Source organism: Colossoma macropomum, unplaced genomic scaffold (genome assembly GCF_904425465.1).
Source record: "Colossoma macropomum unplaced genomic scaffold, Colossoma_macropomum, whole genome shotgun sequence".
NCBI lineage: Eukaryota > Metazoa > Chordata > Actinopteri > Characiformes > Serrasalmidae > Colossoma > Colossoma macropomum.
This window is the reverse complement of record NW_023494800.1, coordinates 23,200,208-23,213,056: the sequence shown is the minus strand read 5'-3', so window position 1 is coordinate 23,213,056 and position 12,849 is coordinate 23,200,208. Positions and strand designations below refer to the sequence as shown.

At 36.5% G+C, this 12,849-nt stretch overlaps 1 protein-coding gene across 2 annotated transcripts in view; it reads left to right on the top strand.

Annotated features, from left to right (window-relative positions):
- Nucleotides 1-614: 614 nt before the first annotated feature.
- Nucleotides 615-12,849, top strand: part of rbm41 (RNA binding motif protein 41) — a 32,036-nt gene continuing 19,801 nt past the window's right edge. For both annotated transcript variants that reach the window (XR_005008218.1, XM_036588072.1), the window contains exons 1-5: nucleotides 615-649; nucleotides 8,480-8,596; nucleotides 8,955-9,156; nucleotides 10,995-11,199; nucleotides 11,372-11,877. Coding sequence is in view for 1 of the 2 variants with exons in the window: in XM_036588072.1 (XP_036443965.1) it covers nucleotides 642-649; nucleotides 8,480-8,596; nucleotides 8,955-9,156; nucleotides 10,995-11,199; nucleotides 11,372-11,877 (1,038 nt within the window). In the remaining variant the exon portion in view is untranslated. The remainder of the gene's footprint in view (nucleotides 650-8,479; nucleotides 8,597-8,954; nucleotides 9,157-10,994; nucleotides 11,200-11,371; nucleotides 11,878-12,849) is intronic.

Genomic DNA, 12,849 nt, shown 5'->3' with positions numbered 1-12,849 from the left:
CAAAAGACCCTTTGCAGGTGCAAATGCATTCGACAGCAGTGATTGTCAGAAGGCACTCCTTTCTGAATATTCAGTGTGTGTGCGTCTGGTATTTAGGGGGTGGGGTAGGAAAGGGTGATGGGTGTCAATGCCACACTTTTCTACAATGGTTGTGTTTTACTGTCATTTGAAATCCAGATACCTACTTTTCAAGCAGCCTTTAATAGATTTTTTCCATTTTTCTAACTTAGCAATACAATAAGAAACTATAAGATTTCTACAGTATTTTATAAGTCTATAATATTTTTATTTCTGTATAATATTGCTGTCCTATAATACTTGTGCAGCATCCTGTGGTAAACTATAATAAATGTATAAATTTACAAAATTTTAGAAAGAGAGACCCTTGAAAATGATTCTGTGGGAATTTATACGGGATTCTTATGAGAATCTTACAGCATTTGGCATCAATATTAAAATTTTAGAGCTTCTGAATAACAGCTATATCTTAAGTTCACAAACCAATTTTGGAATTATTATTATTATTAGTAGTAGTAGTAGTATTATCGTCACATAACTGCCTTGAACTACATATCCCAGACTCCTTTGTTTCGACAAGAACACTTCCGCTGAAGGGAGGAAGTTGACATGTTTTGGGAAACATGAAGCGGTAAGAAGCAAATGTGTGATAGTGTGTGTTTAATGTTTTTGTGCCTTGGTGGATAAATTTGCTGAAAAGATATTGCGTATTATAATTTTCTGGGTAATGTATATCGCTGTACAGTGCGGAAGATGAGATATAAGCGTCTTCATGTAATGCAGCACAGTTAGCGGCGAGTTGAGAGTCGGAGTGTTTGAGTAACAGACTCCCACTCTTCGTTCAGACACACACTCAGAGTTTCTGACAGCTTTGGAGGGTTCGTGAAGCAAGATTTCTCATCCGGGTTCAACTTAAGAAATTCAGTGGTTGGAGTGTAATTGAAACGTTATAGTAATGTTGCAGGGCAGGTCCACAGATTAAACACGGCCTAATTTAATCATGGTGGTGGACGTGGTAATGGTGCTCTGTAGCGTAATTTAACAGCTTTTTTTCTTTACAGTGGTGTTGAGCCACCCAGTTAGCAAAATTTGTTCAGGCCCACTTGTGGACCACATGCTTGGGTTTGTTCTGTCCCAGTATACGCCTGGGTTATTGGCCCAGATCTGGCCCACACACCATGAAGTGAGTAGAACTAATGGATGTGGCCTAAATCTGGAACAACTACACTGTTGGTCTACAACATTCACACCAGAATTGGCTCAGAAATATAGACACGAGGAAAAACCGTATGAAGTTGCCCAGCATCTTGCACTGTTCTGGCCTGCATGCCTAACATCTGTCTGGTAGACAACCAATACACACGGAAAGGCAGAATCAGCACAAAACTGTCTGCTATCTGGGCAGGGGTCGCAATGTCAAATGTAAATGTAAAATGTAGCCATTTTATTTATTTTCCAAAATGACCAGTGAACCTACACGTGAGATGTGTGTTTAAATGTAATTTTGGTTATGGTAAAATAGTGGTAAATGGGGAAAAATGCCTAACAATGCCCTGCATGTACCTCTCTACAATTAATGATTAAAAATGTTTACAAAAAGACAGTGATGATTACAAAAGGCAGTGTATTCATTCATCTTGTGTAATAACTTTCTGTGAGGTAGATTTTTAAGGCATTAAACACTTTGGATGTTTGGTTCTTATCCCCACTACTGGATGAAATTTTGGTTTAAGTTTAAGCACGCTAACCACTCTTAGTTCTAACATGAGTAATGGAAATAAAGAAATCTAATATAATCCTACCCACCGTCTAAATACACAGAACTGTGTATTTTGTCATGCAGTGTGCATTTTGAGAGAACCTAGCTATCCAGCTGGAGCATGACAATCTAGCATATAAGAAATATAGCCAAGATAATCAGTGCTTTACTGCTTTGTGAAATCCAGAGTTCCCTGTGAAAACCTTATATTTTATACAAACTAAAACATGATGATATTCGTTCAAAATGGCACATTTCCATGAAAGTGGAACCATGGAACTGCAGTGGATGTGAGACACACAGGGAGCATTTAATATTTAATAGGAGAATACCTAACACCATAGTTAGAGCCACGGTCAGGAATAACTGAAGCAGTTGTACCTTCACTAAATTTTAAATGACTTTAAGAAGCACATACTATATTTTTGTTTCATTAGTCTTCTGTGGTCTTATGTACCAAAAAGTCATAATTCATTTTCACATGACCATTGTCCCACCTCTCTTTATCCCTTAGAATTAAACAGGCTTTTTTGTTACTATGTCCTTAAGACTGATTATATGTAAATTAGCTCTGTTCTGTTTAGCTGCCATTTATTGTGCCCCATTCAGAGAGCAGTCTGGGCTGAAACACACCTTATAACTTCAGAGTGAACCGGCATTGCTAAACTGTTGTATACTTAGTAGGCTGGTATATGTAAATGCAGTGATTTTCGTGACACCACAAAAACAATGACTTCAAAATGGACAGTTTTTACAGCTTAATTTCCGTACATGGGTTGTATGGACTGGGGAGTAACTGTTTATTTACTACATTAAACTATCTTATTTAAAAAAATCAAAACATTGAAATTTGATTTTCCATTATATGGGCCCTTTAAACACTATAAATCATTTGTTTATATTTGTAAATATGCCAGTAAAAGGAGTAATCTTTGCAAAACAATGTAAACATACCACAGACCTGAGAGAAACAAAAACATTAAAAAAAACAAACAGACATTACTTGAAATTCTGTAAATGTCAGTGGGTACTTTTGTAGAGAAAGCAAGATAATGTCGAAGAATTGCCTCTTCATTTTCATTCCTTCTGTTTCTTCTGATCTCTTCCAGATTGTTAATCTAAATGCTCTTACTTTTGTTGCCTGCTTTAAGTATTCTGTGCAGTGCTGTGAAGAGTTTAGGTCAAGCGATAGGATTGCCATCTTTTTAAACTTTTAATAGGGCACAGTATTATATCTCTGTGTCCACTGGTTTATTGAACTGCTCAACAGAGTTATGACATGTGGCTAAAACATCAGCAAGTAGCTTAGTACTGCATCTGTTATTACTTTCACTGATTAATGACTTTAAAAACAAAAATGTGGAATGTAAAACAAATACGCGTAGATGTTTTGACTTACCGCATAGACTTGAATTACTCATGTGCATCAAATGTGCTGATGAAATATTTGCTTTCTGGAAATATAAAGGATGTGCTGATTAGCTGATTAGGACTAGATAAAGTATGCAGACTATTTTCATTAAACTTTCAATACTTAACCAGATGTTATTAATTTATGTATTTTCAATGACACACAGTCATAAGTTTGAACACTTATTGGGGGGAAAATATACATATATGTGTGTGTGTATGTATATATATATATATGTATACACACCGATCAGACATAACATTATGACCACCTCATTGTTTCTACGCTCATTGTCCATTTTATCAGCTCCACTTACTACAGAGTGTCCCAAAAAATTGACATCATTTGAGATGTGAATATCTGAGTAACTACATGTCCTGGGCAAACAAAATTAAGTAGGCTTCATGTTGAACAATACGAGATTTATTTATCAAAATTCGAACAAGAAATTAAGAGGGATGTAGATTTTAGCTTCACAAATGTAATATCTTTCGATACTGATGGTTGTCCAGATCCCTTTGCCCTGCACAGACAGCCTTCCTCTTTGAATTTTTTGTGCCATGTCCAAATCTGCTTTCCAGAAAATGCACGCTGCACGACTGTGTTCGAGCAAATTCTAACACACAAAATGCCTTTTCATTTCTAGTGAACGCCATTCTTCAACCTGAAAAAAACATTAAAAATTAAACTTGGTTAGTTTTTACACATTTTGTTAAAATTTGAGATCATTTGAGGGAGAATTGGCTATGTTATTAGATGATGTCAATTTTTTTGGGACACCCTGTATAGGTGCACTTTGTAGTTCTACAATTACAGACTGTAGTCCATCTGTTTCTCTGCATACTTTGTTAGCCCCCTTTTACCCTGTTCTTCAGTGGTCAGGACCCCAATAGACCCTCACAGAGCAGGTACTATTTGGGTGGTGGATCAGCATTGCAGTGACACTGACGTGTTGGTGGTGTGTTAGTGTTTGTTGCGCTGGTCTGAGTGGATCAGACACAGCAGTGCTGCTGGAGTTTTTAAACACCTCAGTGTCACTGCTGGACTGAGAATAGTCCACCAACCAAAAATATCCAGCCAACAGCGTCCTGTGGGCAGCGTCCTGTGACCACTGATGAAGGACTAGAGGATGACCAACACAAACTGTGCAGCAGCAGATGAGCTATCATCTCTGACTTTACATCTACGAGGTGGACTGACAAGGTTGGAGTGTCTAATAGAGTGGACAGTGAGTGGTGCTTAAAAACTCCAGCAGCACTGCTGTGTTTGATCCATTCGTACCAGCACAACACACACTAACACACGACCACCATGTCAGTGTTACTGCAGTCCTGACCACTGAAGAACAGGGTAAAAGTGGGCTAACAAAGTATGCAGAGAAACAGATGGACTGCAGTCTGTAATTGTAGAAGTACAAAGTGCACCTATATGGTAAGTGGAGCTGATAAAGTGGACAATGAGCGTAGAAACAAGGAGGTGGTCTTAATGTTGGTCATGTTAATGTTGATGTATGTATAATGTGAAGTGTACCTTATCTTTTGTGCATTTTTCAAATGTGTTAAATTCAGCAAATAAACAGTAACTGTGCATTGAAATGCGCAGAAGTGTGTTCTCTGTAGAGGATATTTTAGCTTATTTTCACTTATAAACTTCTCAAACTTTTGCACACAACAGTACAGTTCTAAGAAAAAACATTGTGCAGAGGTTCTTGACACTCACACGTCAATTACAAAAGTGGCTCTTCAATGGACCGTCAATTGAAAGGTTCTTTTGGGAACCAGAAGTGCTTCTTCTATGGCATCACTTTAAAGAGGAACTTAAAAGATGCAAACAAAGTCATTCTGAGTGGTTTATTGTGAAATGCTCCATTCTAGAGAAATTCACACAGTCAGAATTGTTGACAGTGACATCTGAAGAGTTTACTGCCTCTAAAAGCTCCCTCACAGAAAGTTATTACAAAAAATGGTTATGAATACACTGCCTGATGCCTGATATCTTGTTTTATGATAGTCCTATGAAAAGCTTTTGGTCTTAAATGCATTTTATTTTTTTTTGCATTAAAATGCAAGTTCATGCATGGTAAGGAAATATATGCAGGGTGTTGTAAGGCAAGAAAGTTCCCAAAGATCTTTTTCTGATTAAATTCTATTTTACTGCATTACGTATTACATATTAAAAGACGTACATTTACTGGTTGTTTTAAATAATAAATAAAATGGCCATATTTGTGTTATAGATTAAAGCTGGGCGAAATGGAAAAAATCACAATACATGATATGTCACAATATACATTTATTTTTGACAAATCTGAAAAGTTGGAAATGACAAAATAGTGCCACATTTAAAAATACCATAAAATACTGTGAATACAATGATTTCTATTCAACATTTTACATACTGTGGTGTACTAAGTACAATAAACAGGGCTAATTATGCTTTTTTAAAATCGAAACATGCAGTTGAGAAGTGTTTTTAAGTACTGTAATGTGTTTTTACATTATGTGATTTATCATGATGAAGATTAATAATGTCATATTGCCCTGTCTTATTGTAGATATTGTAACCCCTGGTTTCTATCATAACCATTCCCTTGCCCTTATTTCACTGTTCCCTTTGTATGCTGGGGAATGTGGAAACGAAACTAAAAGTGTTTGGCAGAGAGTAAAGTGGATGAACTTGTCCAGAAAAAGAATGTCACTTTGTTGATTTTGCCAGTCAGTTGATTTGTCTCTCCCCTGCTACAAACCAGACCCAGTTTAGTTACTGTGTAACTGATTTGGGATCGTGTTTAGTTCATTTATGACAGTGATTCTTCAGACAATAATTGTTTGTCTCAATTCATATTATCATCCAAGCTTACATGCAACCTTACTGAGTGGAGACACTGCATTGTGACATCTCATTGTATTATTATGGCCGTAAGTTGAGCAGCAATTTAGGCCAAATAGGGCCTATTCCTTCTACCCTGAAGTGTGGGAAACTTCATTAGCTGCTCCTGGAGTATTCTTTTTCATATAGGCATTAATGTGAAATTTGTAATAATTCTGTTGAGCTGCTCGCTTCGAATGGTAGGCTGAGAGTAGTTACTTGAGTTTTAAAGTTACATAAGCACATATGAACCCATAGGCAGGACTGCAGTACTCTCTGGGTGGTTGATATGTATGAACACGGTTTTTAAAATTAGCATGTCAGAGCAGATCTGCATGACTTATACGGTATTCATCCTGTCAGTTAGTCAGTGGGTGTGTGAGCGTCATGAAGACAGGTGAGGCAGGTGTGTCAGGGTCCACTCCCATTTGTCTAAAATACTATGATTATCTCCTGTCATTGGGTAATGGTTGAGAAATGTATCAAACTGTACTAGAAACAGGGCACTAAGTGCTTAAATGACAGTATAAATTGGGCAACTCCTAAAAACTAAAACTGAGAGGTTTCAGATCTGTTTTAGAGAGTCATTTTAAGAGGGAAGTTCATTTTAAAGTCATTGGCGAGACACTTTCAGTTGGTTACAGTCCTTTAGCATGTTAGTCTCTAAGTATTGATATTTTTTATGTACTAAGGGGGTAAAAGTGCAGCTGAAGATGGCAGTTTAACTACATAGATTTTGAGATGTTGTGATCAGATATGGCATAATATCACTCTTTCTTTTCCTATACTGATGCTGATATTAAAACCTTGATTACCAGCTGATACCAATATTTCTTCTTTAAAAATGACTAAGCTTTAAAATGAGCTTTTTTTTTTTAATTGAAGCACTGTGCTTGAAATGAACATCTAAAAGTAGACTATTATGATCAAACTACTCAAACACTCTACTACCTCACAGAAAGAAATACATAGCTAACAATGCAATCATTATGGCATAACGTGTATAGAGAAAACTTCTTGAAGTGTTGTGATATTACATTTTGGCTGCATGTTACAGCATTTTAGTATAGGTGTAACTGGAACATTCAAATACAGCACAAGTAGCCCTGCCTCATGTTATTTACATCACAAAATTGCAAGACACATCAGCCAAAATAAAAAGAATGCATTAGCCAACTGCCGATTGCGTGTTTAAAGCAAAAATCTGCCAATTCCGATTTAATCATGCATCATTCATAGTGAAAACAGTAATCAAATTTTCAGTAAAGCCGGTGCTCAAGGTCAATCTTCTGATTGGTTTCAAATGTAAAATCCCATTTATTTTTTACTGTCCCTCAGTTTAAGTTTTTTTGTCCCAGAACTGTGTAAATAGTTCATCTAGAAACGCTTGTGTGTTTACTGTTTTTGTAAAAGTATTTAGGCCCACTTTATATTAAGTGTCTCTAATAACTGTGTAGTTACATGTGAACAACATATGCAACGACTATGTAACAACTCATGATCTAGTCACTGCCACATATGGATTACAGACGTACACCTTAGGTAATTAAACATGTGTATCAACTTCATTTTTCCATTACACAAGTGTATCTTAATATCTTAATCAGACTGGAACAGCAGCTTTAGAAGTTTTTTTTCCCCCAGCAGTAAAAGGAAGTTTATAATAACTTACTCAAGACATTACTTACACTGTATCTGCCAGCTTTCCTAACATTTAGCTAGTATTTATGTTGCTAGTGCTGTGACATTGCAACCAGTTTCAACTTTAAGCCATTATCTATGTATATATGACAGTACAGCAGATGTCCCCTTGTCCTAAAATGTAACTTTTATGACATTAATTAAATGTATTGCTCCCAATGCAATTTCTATATTACCACTCCATTATTACACAGTACCTGTATAATAACTACAAAGGAACTGTCCATTTATTTTAAAGTTTAACTTTAACACTACACTACAGACACTACAGGAAAGTTCCTGTGTAAAATATACACTTGAGTAATTACATGAGGCAAAACTGCAGTTGATAACGTGTAATTACATAGGATGTATTTCTGTAGTCCATCTTTAACATTAACCAAATCATCAGTAGTTACAGTGTTGTTGCATATGTTATTCGTGTGTAACTACACAGTTATTAGAGACACTTAATGTAAAGTGGGACGAAGTATTTATTATTTACTGTTCATTGATTTATTCAAGTATGTGTGCTATTCATTGATTCATTTAAGCACTTGTACTAGAAAGTATTTATTATTCAGAATAAACTGCTTGAATCAAATTGTGGACAAATTTGAGATTTCATCATGCACTAAATAATTTCCTAATGGATTTCAATAGAATTGAATCGTTTGGTTATAGATTTTTAGTATGAACCACTTGCAAACACGAGCATCCTAATGTTGTCGGCTCTTCTGCAGGGTCACGCGTCAAGTGTGTGATGAAGGTCCAGTTCCTGAGGAGCAGGAAACGGAGGGGCAGCGGCAGCTCCACAGCCTACTGCTCCAGCAGCTGGATACAGATGTTAACGTAGACCGGTAACTCTGGCATTCCTATTACCACAATTACTATGACTGCACCAAGAGACATGTTCATGGGGTACACAATCAGAAGTTGTTTACTGACATTTACAGCTAGTGTGATTTTATTACATTTAGAAGGTCTAGAATTAGAAGTGTTTACTGACATTTGGAGCAAGCTAGAGCAGCTGGAACAGCAGGAACAGCGGGAGCTGTTTCACTTGTTTATGGCTTTGGTCTTTGTGTATAAATTTAAAATGGAGCTAAAGCAAATGATATATAGTGGTAAAGAACTTGCTCAGCATGTACATGTAATCATGACTAATGACTGTGGTTGGATGTAGACCATAAAGCGGTCCTTGTCTTGTTCCTGCAGTTGTGTAGCCAAGAAAAAATGCTTCGCCCCAGCTGCCCTGTACAAGCCCTTTGGTGAGCAGGCAGCGGGAGTGCGCAGCCTGGCCCAGTTCCAGGCACTGCAGGATGGAGAGAAGGAGCTGGCCAGCTTGAGAGATCTGGGCCTCACTGACGCTGAGATCGAGCTGTGGCAGAGCAGAGACCTGACAGAGAGTGAATGGAAGGTAACATAGTACTGCTAGGGCTATACATTAGGACAACGTAATTGGATATCAGCGATGATTGACAAGAAACCCGATGCGGTAACTTGACAGATGTTAATCACCCGTGTTGGGAATGAGCATAGAGAACTAGAAAGCCTTTATTGAAATTTAAACAGCTTGCAAAATAATATTAAATAATACTCTCATATAGAGGTTTGTCATGACTTTAACTTTATATATAATATATTTGTGTATAATATATAAATATATATATTCAGTACATCAACAATGATTAATTGGCAATTTGCATGATGATCAATCATAAAATGATTTAGCTGATCTCATAGAGTAAGAAATAGTCTCATGGATATTTATCTGCTTTTTTTGCTACACAGTGTTTTTAACATCTTTTTAAAGGCTTCCCACTTTTTCCTTTTCCAGTAAAGCATTTTTGTCTATGCATAGTTTGTTTTTGTTCAGTTAAGTCCTTTTTAAAAACTCCTATTTCTCCAATAATCATTGAAATTAGTTCTTGATTAATCGGTTACTAATATACAGTTTTATGCAAATGTTTGGGCACCACTGGTTAAATTACACATTTTGTTGGTTTTCCAAGTGAAAATTAGTAAACACATCCTGTACAGAGAACCCCTCTGCACATTTTAATGCACAATTACTGTTTGTTTGCTGAATTTAATGTATCAGAAAAAAAAGATAAAATGTGACCTATGCAAAATGCAAAACTTATATCACTTTATATACCTGACCAAATAACTAGAAATTGCACACTAAAACATGCAGAAAATTTAAGTTTGTTCTCTTAGAGCAGAAGTTCCCACCTGATTCAACTAAGCAGTCCTTGGCAGTATCAAGCCCCTCCCAGGTTGAAGTGGGTGTTCGTAGCCTTTAGTAGCCTTTTTTAGGTATACACCAATATGGGAATTGTAAGCCAGTACCCAATATTTTTCACAGTGCCGATTCTAATGATACATAAACACTTCTAAAATGTAAAAATTGGGGCTACATGTACCTGAATAAGCATTACAAAGAAATATAACATTTTAGATTACAGATGCAGTAAAATCATGCCAATAATTGTTTGTAGCGATTGCTGATACGTATATGACTCCAGAATTTTGAATTTTTGAATGAAAAATCTTGTGGCTTTTTTAAATAATATGAATCAATTGTAACACAGAATGACCAAAATAAAAATAAACAACTGGCTGATTTCTGATTGTGTTTTTGGAGCAAAAATCTGTTGATTCTTATTGTGCATCCCTATAGTCAATAGCCATGTAGAGGTTGACGTAACCGATAATGATAATTTTTAACAGAAAAATATTATCATCATTAAATATCACCTGGCTCCAGAAAAGCTCCAGAAAAGTGAGTAAAATGCATAAAAACAGAAAACAGTGGTTTATAAACTTTGACCTGCATTTGAACAAAAACAGTACACAGACAGACTTTTAATGTTTTACCTTATCCACTTCATTGTTTTTATGTAAATATACATAAAGTCCTTTATGAGCGAGGAAGGGTCAAGGCACGCCACTTTGTCCATAACTGCATTAACAAAAATCCAACAGTTTAAGAATAACATTCCTCTATGAGTGATTGCAAGGATTTTAGGTGTTTCACCCTCTACGGTGCATAATAATATCACAAGATTCAGAGAAAAAAAATCTAATGAATAGTTAGAATGATATGTTCTAAATTGTTAACTTGATCTCATTAGTCTTCATCTGAATTATCATTGTTAACTTTGTTATCTTTATGTTATTCATAGCTGTTAAAAAATGTACTATTCACAAAAGAATAGCTGTAAGTGGTATGTGCTTATTGCTGTCTCTCAGAACCGGGGAGTACATGTAGCTCCAGAGGCGAGGGACGCGCGCCTCCAGGTCATTAGGGACAAGATGACAGCACGGGCGGAGTTGCTCTCACGACCCCAGCGCTTCTCAGCCAGCCGAGCCCTCTCCCGCAGAGAAATGGAGATCGAAAAATCTCTCTTCCATGGCAACGACCGCTGCAGCTTCCTTACTGCCCTCTACCATCAAGGTTTAATAAAGTAGAGTGAAAGAGAGAGTCAACTGCAACTGCAGTAAATATGTTTGAGCAGTTCATCATGCATCATAGATTTTTATCAGCCTTGTACAACATCAAATTTCTAAGATGATATTGTTTTAGTGTTTGCTCACTTTGAGGCTGTTTTTAATTCTCTCATTTGTAGAAGAAGATTCGCAGAATGGCCAGCAGGGGGCAACATCCTCAAACCCAATGGATACATTGTATAGAGACTTCCTCAAAGACCAGCAGAAAGCCTCTGATTACAGCACAGTGGACTCTCCATCACCTCAGTTAGCTCCTTCGAATAAACTTGATTTGACAGAGACAGGTACCTGTCATAACTGGTCACCACTTCCCGACCAAGACCCTGATCAATTGCACGCCCATAAAGACTGCCCTAAATCGTCAGTAAGCTATGAGCAGGTCCCACCCATAACTGACCAAACACAGTCTCAAAATCAAGAGAAACACAGCGGCCTGAAAATCACAGTGAACCAGCCAATCGGACGTCTCATCGCTTCTACCTCACAGGGCCAGAACGGTCCAGTGACAGTCAGTGGCAGGATAGAGGAGATTACAGACGAGGAGATCAGGAACAATCGGGAGACAGAAGAGGGCATCAGGAAAATTCCACGCTTTCAGAACTACCAGTGTGGAGAGCCGTCTAATGTAGGTTTCTGTTACAGCAGCTCTGAGTGAAAATGATAATGATAGTTCAAGTTTGCATTTTTTTTATTTATTTATTTTATTTTATTTATTTGCTTGTTTTTACTTTGTTTTACTTCTGATCAAAAGTTTGGAATCACTTTCACAATAACAATTATAATTCAATGACAACTTGTACAGTGTAGAAACACACTGTGTACAGTGAAATTTTATGAACCAGACACCAGCCAATGGTTTATTCACAATTCACAGTATTTTGGGAACAACAAGTTATGTCATGGTAAGAACAGGAAATGCTTATAAATAATTAACTGTAATTATTTGTGTAATTTCTTGTTACAGAATTACTGTGAAAGCTATTTGGTGACTGCTTTTTGAATATGAGACATTCTGAATATCAATTTTTTAGAAGTTCTTCCTCTGTTAGACCTATCGCTATTGTGAAATTTGAGCTGATGATTAATTGACATAAATAATTGGGATTAGTGATTAGATTGTCCTTTAATTGTGGCCAAATTGACTAGCTATTTGATTAGCTAATTTGCTCCCAGTTGATGACAGAAACAGCTCTACCTAAAATAAGTAAATATTTCATCACCACTTCTTTCTAAATGTCTTATAGCACCAAGTCAGAAAGTAGAACTTGTGTTTTTGTAAGATTCGTGACATGTCTCAATAAATATGATTTCTGCTTTTCTTTTATTAACATATTTGCCTCAGACCACCAGATGAATTGTGAGAGGGGTACTCTCGGTGCTATACAGCTTTTTCAGCTATTATGGAATCTGCAGCTCCATTCATCATTTTTACATCTTCCTACAAACTGTTTGAAACCTGTGAAATATTAGAATTATTAGAATAATTTTACACGTTTCTGCAACAACACTGGATTTATACTATTGACAACAGTGATTACAAGCTTTTAAATAGTGATTCCAAACTTTTGAACTGTAGCACAAATGAGGTTTCTGCAGC